The sequence below is a fragment of the Trichechus manatus genome, unplaced genomic scaffold, assembly GCF_000243295.1.
Source record: "Trichechus manatus latirostris isolate Lorelei unplaced genomic scaffold, TriManLat1.0 scaffold00220, whole genome shotgun sequence".
In the NCBI taxonomy this organism is placed as follows: Eukaryota; Metazoa; Chordata; class Mammalia; order Sirenia; family Trichechidae; genus Trichechus; species Trichechus manatus.
Window position 1 is genome coordinate 1,600,630 of NW_004444156.1, and position 6,813 is coordinate 1,607,442.

The window sequence follows — 6,813 nt, forward strand, 5'->3', positions numbered from 1 at the left end:
TTACATTCCCACCAACAGTGTATAAGTGTTCCAGTCTCTCCACAACCTCTCCAACATTTATTATTTTGTGTTTTTTGGATTAATGCTAGCCTTGTTGGGGAGAGATGATATCTCATTGTAGTTCTGATCTGCATTTCTCTAATGGCTAATGATCGTGAGCATTTCTTCGTGTGTCTGTTAGCCGCCTGAATGTCTTCTTTGGCGAAGTGCCTGTTCGTATCCTTTGCCCATTTTTTAATTGGGTTATTTGTCTTTTTGTTGTTGAGGTTTTGTAGTACCTTGTAGATTTTAGAAATTAGATGCTGATCAGATTTGACGTAGCCAAAATTTTTTTCCCAGTCTGTAGGTTGTCTTTTGACTCTTTTGGTGAAGTATTTGGATGAGCATAAGTGTTTGATTTTTAGGAGCTCCCAGTTATCTAGTCTCTGTTCTGGTGCTTGTGCGTTGTTACTTACGGTTCATATTCCGTCTGTGCCATGTATTAGGGCTCCTAGCGTTGTCCCTGCCCTTGTTTTCTTGTATCAGTTTTCTGGTTTTATTTTTGCATTCAATCCTGGAATTCAGTAATTCATCAAATTATTTTGGTATGAAGAATAAGATAATATGGCTGTGACTTCATTTTTTCCACCCAAATGATAAGCAATTGTCTGAAAACCTTTTTTGAATTATCTGCCCTTTCTGGTGGCTTCATAAAAGGTAATGAAAGAAGCAAGAGAATGAGGGAGTGGGGTTATTATTATTAGCATGAAATACGTTTTAAGATCAAAAGACTTAGGCAAGAGGACTTTAGAGTTTATATCTGAGGCTATATCCTTCTCTCTTGGAAATTTTCACGAGATTGTGCAAAGGAGTGGGGTTTTGTTTTTTTTTTTTTTAACAGTTAAGTGGTTTATTAAGGAGGTTACGGTACAGCTTGGGGTCAGGATCAGGAAGCATGTAGGCAAAGTCTTCTTTCTTCAGTGCAGACAGCTCTCTCAGCTCCTGTAGGTCATATGAGCCGGAGTGAGATATTTGAAGCAGATGTTTTATTAAGGAAAGACCTGAATAAAGCCTGACTTATGCCAGTAATGTGAATGAAGGGAAGAATGTAGACTGAAGGGTTGTGGTGGTGGTTGTGGTGGTTGGGCCTGTTTGTGTCTTTGAAGACTAATAAAAGCTCACCTGTTATGTGATTTGCCTCCACAAAGGGCACCAGAAAACTAGAAACCGCCCCAATTTGGGGAAGTTTGCAAACAAGCCTGAACATTCCAGGGAAAAAGAGAGGGTGAGGGCTGAATTGGGCAAATGGGTGAGTTCTGTTCTACCACATCCTCCTGCTAGCAGAAACGCTTCTTTCTTGCTTCTTTTTACACCCAGGCTTTTAAGCTTTCTACCCAGAGGACACATAAGGAGTTGCTGTTTTGACTTCCTCCAGTAGTAGGATGCGTTGGGTTTCTTCCCTAACAAAGCAGAATGCAGACTTCTAACTGACCGCTGCAGTTCATAAAAGTTGGTTATTTCACTGTTTTATGGTTACCGCAAGGGCTTGACTTTTAACTAACTTTGAAGGGAAGAAATATTAACCTTCCACCCTAGTGTCCACACTACTGAAATAAGATGTCATTGGGTTCTGTTTTGACGGAAGTGTTAGTTTTTTCTTTATTTACTGTGGTTAAATTTTCTGATTTTTTTTTCTTAGGTTGTGACAAAGACCTTTCACAATGCAGGCTTGGTTGTCCCGGTGGATAAAAACGATGTTGGGTACAGAGAGCTCCCTGAGGCAGATGGTAATGTATTCCATATGGACACACATGCATATTTGGATCTGTATGTTAATATACGTACGTGAAGGTTCTCCTTGTATAGGAAGTAGGTATGTACATATGCCTCTTGTGGGACCTGAGTGATAGCAAACTCGTGTTTCAGAACCAGCCGGTCTGGCCTGAATTAAAACTATAGTATCTGTGGTACCTTGAGCAAATTCTTTAAATAATTTTTTATTGTTACAGTTTTTTGTTACTGTTTTTTTTTTTTTTTTTTTAATTTTTTACATGCCTCTGGGGTTACACTGCTTGAGTTTAAATCACACCTTCCCTGTAATTACATGTATTCCTAACCAGTTACCCCTTTGAAGCTTCCTACAATAACATTTTAACCTGGCAAATGAGATATCATTTATTGAGCAATTCTTCAGTGTTCTGATTCACTATATCAAGTGAATGTTGCTTAATATTCACCCAACTGTTTAAAGTAGGTCTTATTCCTGTTTTACAGAATGGAAATAGATCCAGAAAGGTCTAACCAAAAAACCAAACCCATTGCCATCGAGTCGATTCCGACTTATAGCGACACTTTAGGATAGAGTAGAGCTGTGCCATAGGGTTTCCAAGGCGCGCCTGGAGCAGGTAGTCAATGGGGGAGCTGGATCCCACACTAGGGCTTTCTGACTTGAGAGGGCGTGTTGTTGTTAGGTGCTGTTGAGTCGATTTCGACTCACAGCAACCTCATGTGGCAGAGCAGAGCTGTTCCATAGGGCCTTCTGGGCTGTGATCTTTATGGGAGCAGATCACCAGGTCTTTCTCTGCAGAGCCACTGGATGGGTTCAAACTGCCAACCTTTCAGTTAGCAGCCGAGTGCTTAACCATTGTGCCACCAGGGCTCCTTCCCCAAAGTAAGAATACTTGCTTTGTTAGTTGCTTGAATACTACCAGGGTGGCTTAGCGTAAGTATTCCAGTAGCAATGGGGCAAACTAAGGGTTAAGTATTGAAATTCTTAAATCACTAAATTTTGAGTAGCAAAATTTAAGGATTAATTTTTGAGTTAATTAAAGCTTTATGTAGATATTCATTAAGCTTATTCTTTAAGTTTTATAGACATTCTGCGAAGTGAATTTCTGTGAAATGTTTTATTGGTAGAAGAACATATTCTTATACTGGTGATGAGCTGAATGTTTTCATCCATGTTCTTCAGTATTTTATCAGCTTCATAAGTTGCCTGCCTACCCTTTTCTAGTTCATATGTGACTTGCCAGGAGAAAAAACAGAAAATTTAATACGGTAAAACCTGCGAAAGCTGGAACCTGTGTCAGGCGGAGGAAAACTCAAATATTTTCCACTAAAACGAGCGATTCAAAGTTGTGAGGCCTGGAGAAATAAGGCAGTCCCGTCGCGTTCTGCCTGTCCCGGGTTTCGCTGCACGGGAAAGGGGTGAACTGCCGTTACTTGCTGACGGAAGACCAGTAGGTCTGAACTTGCAGGCCAGCCTTAACTGATTTGTAGTGGCTCGTGGAGCACTGTGGGGAGAGAGATTCTAAGGGCCCCAGTCCATCAGTTACCTATCTTCTAAGGGGACAGGAAGGAACCACTTATTTTCCATCCCTAGGAAGACAGTTGTTTTAGAGGAAGCCTGATCTGTTTTCTTGAGAGATTGTCACTGGCTATTCTGAAGGAGGAAAGAAAAGGAAGGTCATGAAGCTATTATAAAATCATTTAACTTGTTTAAAGTTTCCAACCAGTAAATACATCACTGCTGTTGATAGTCAGGGACATACATGCGTGAAAAGTATTGTCATTTGTCGGATGCAGTAACGACCTACTGACGTTGAGAAAGGAAACAAAACACATTCTGTAACCCCACCTGCAGCGTGTGTCCTAATGGACGGCACGACTGAATCGGTCAAGTGATACGTGTAGTCTGAGGTTTAAAGTATTTCTTTACCCCCTTGATGTTAGTGCACCTTTGTGACGCAGTGGTTAAGCACTCGGCTGCGAACCAAGGGGTCGTCGGTTCAGACTCACTGGCTGCTCCTCAGCAGAAGGATGCGGCAGTCTGCTTCCGTACAGATGGCCACTGTGAGGTGCCGTCAGTCGGTTCCAACTCATAGCGACCCTGTGCGCAACAGAACAGAACGCTGCCTGGCCCCGCGCCATCCTCGCAGTCCCTGCTGTGTCTGCGGCCATTGCTGCAGCCACTGTCAGTCCATCTCACTGAGGGCCTTCTACCTTGGAAACCCCGGGGCAGTTCTGGTCCGTCCTGTAGGGTTGCTATGGGTCAGAATCGACTCGACGGCGACGGCAGAGAGATGTTCAGTTGGTGTCAGAACATCGTGCCTCACGTAACTCAGATCGTTCTGAAGCGTAATCGTTAATCTTCCTCTTTCCCACAGCAGCAGCCATATTGTTTAGAAATGCGTTTTGTGGATTTGTTTGAGTAATAGCCACCTTTTCATGAATGGATTATCCTCAAGGAAGAACTATTTGTTAAAAAAGGAAGTCTAATTAGATATTGTTCAGAACCTCCATCCTCATCCATCCTGAGGTCGGATGCGTACTGGCATCCGGAAAGCAGTGAAGAAAAACGTTGACGCCAAAACGACAGTATTACGTCACTGATCGTTTTTCTTTACGTAACTGTTGATCAGAAATTTGCTCACGTTTCTACCGCGGATCACCCTTTCCGCACGGCTGCGGTTTTACTTCCCCAGTGATTTCTTCTCACGTCGCTGGCGTTTTCTGCTTGTTTTAATTCACAAGTCACCAACAATTTTTTTTAATTTGAATAATTAAAGTATAGCATGGGGGGGGGGGGACTGTAAACTTTTTTGTCTGTTTGGATTTTAAAAATCCGGCGCCTAATGCACTGCGTGACGTAGCCCAGAGGCCAGCGCACTTGGCTACAAAGGGCCAGGTGGTAAATGGCAGGCTTTGCAGGCCCGTAAGCTCTGCGGTGTAGTCTGTGTGCGTGTTCTCCAGTCATTTAAAAATGGGAAAACCTTCCTGAGCTTGAGGGCAGTTCAAAGACAGGGAGGGTGGGCCAGCTTTGGCCTGGGGGAGTAGTTTGCCATGACCCCTGGCCTAGCCTACTGACAATCTTTGAAAGCTTTATATAAAATCATGGCAACTAAGTCCATTGTGAAAGTCACATTTTGTAGCTAGTACAAGAAATCTTTTTTGTTAAAACCATTTTTATGCTTGAATCCTAAGGAGAAAAATCATAAAGTTGCCATTCTAGATCACAGTATCAGTTACACTAGTAGAGTCGTACCAGGAAAACCCCTGCAGACGGCCCTTTTACCTTCGGAGATGGCTCTGGGTAACCTTTTTGTGTCCCTGGTTTCCTTCAGCTGACCTCAAGCGAATTTGCAAGACAATTGTCGAGGCGCCAAGTGATGAGGAGAGACTGAAAGCTTTTGCCCCCATTCAAGAAATGATGACTTTTGTGCAGTTTGCCAATGATGAATGCGATTATGGCATGGGGCTTGAGTTGGGAATGGACCTCTTTTGCTATGGTTCCCATGTGAGTAAAAACCTCCACCTGTCAGTCCCCGTCCACCCCTGCCTGCCCGCGTGACCCAGAGCCACACACATGACCCAGGTCCACGCGTAGGTCGGCTGTGGATCTGGCTTGTGTTTCAGAAAGAACTTTTAAAGTGATGTCAGCAACTGTGCTAAGAATATGTTTTATTTGAAGTTCATTTTGTATTTTGGCAAAGGCTGGTAACCACGATTATTTGCCTTCCGGTTCACACTGAAGTGGTAGGCGTGTGCCCTTTAGTGTTTGAGGGTGGGTGTGCGTGAGCACAGGTACACCCACCTTTCCTTTGGCTTTGTTTTTTTTTCCATTATACTGGGATACTTCTTATTGTGTGTGAATTCTTAGGTGAAGAATGAATACTATTTTAAATACACTTTAAATTATTGAAAGATACAGTTTTATCCTTAATTGTTTGCTCATTAAATAGGAAAAATTTACTTCATGTTTAATCGGCGCTCGAGGTAGCGGTGGGTTAGTGGTAGAAATCTCGCCTTCCATGCAGGAGACCCGGGTTCAATTCCTGGCCAGTGCAACTCATGTGCAGCCACCATCCATCTGTCCGTGGAGGCTTGCCGGTTGCTATGATGCTGAAGAGGTTTCAGTGGAGCTTCCAGACTCAGACAGACTAGAAAGAAAGGCCTGGGGATCTACTTCAAAAGTCAGCCAGTGAAAACCTGCGGACCCCATTTCTTTATGCAGCAACCAGTCAGTGCTCACTCAGCTGCAGTTGCCCAGGTCAAAGCGGTGATAAGGCGCAGTGGCTGACACACCCCTGGGTTTACAATGCTTTGTGTGTAGAGCACATCTTCCCCACTTACTAGCTGTGTGAGATAGGGCAGTTTCTCCAACACCTTTTTGTCTGTTACCTTGTAAAGTTCATCCTCACGTCTGCACACACACCATTTAATTCTCATTTCACCTACAATGTCACCGAGGCGAGACATAAAACACCTTGCCCCAGGTGACACCCAGGCAGTCTGGTTCCAGCATCAGTGTCTAAACCAGTGACTCCCCAAATTTCCAAGTGTGGGTGAACCACCTGGAGATGCTGCTAACATGCAGACTCTTTCGGTAGGCTGCGGTGAGGCCCGGGACTCTGCATTTCTCGCACACTTGCTGTGGGGGTCACACTGCTGCTCTGCAGACCACTGTGAGGCTCTCTAACTTTAATGGGCATCAGAGTCACCTGGAGGGCTTGCTGAAACAGACTGCTGTACCCAACCTCCAGGGTTTGCTTCTGGCCTGGAGTGGGGCCTGAGAATTTACATTCCTAACAAATTCCCAGGTGACGTTGATGCCTCTGGTCTGGGGACACAAATTTGAGACCCTTGCTCTAAACCATATTATACTTTCTCTGACTACCTTGTATGTGGTTGTTGTCTGTAAAAATAGTGAAAACACTTAAGAGCCAGTTATAACAGCCATGGAACAATCAGAATACATGCTTGACTGCCAGATGGACCAGTTATGAGTACATAGAGCAGACAGTGTGAACCTGATGGACCAGCTGTGAGTACATA

General features: G+C 43.8%; 1 protein-coding gene across 2 annotated transcripts in view; it reads left to right on the forward strand.

Moving 5' to 3' along the window:
* The window catches only part of LOC101359070 (histone PARylation factor 1), a 24,004-nt gene that overhangs the window by 15,996 nt on the left and 1,195 nt on the right, over nt 1-6,813 (forward strand). For both annotated transcript variants that reach the window (XM_023742831.1, XM_023742830.1), the window contains exons 6-7: nt 1,679-1,766; nt 5,103-5,275. In XM_023742831.1, coding sequence (XP_023598599.1) covers nt 1,679-1,766; nt 5,103-5,275 — 261 coding nt within the window. The remainder of the gene's footprint in view (nt 1-1,678; nt 1,767-5,102; nt 5,276-6,813) is intronic.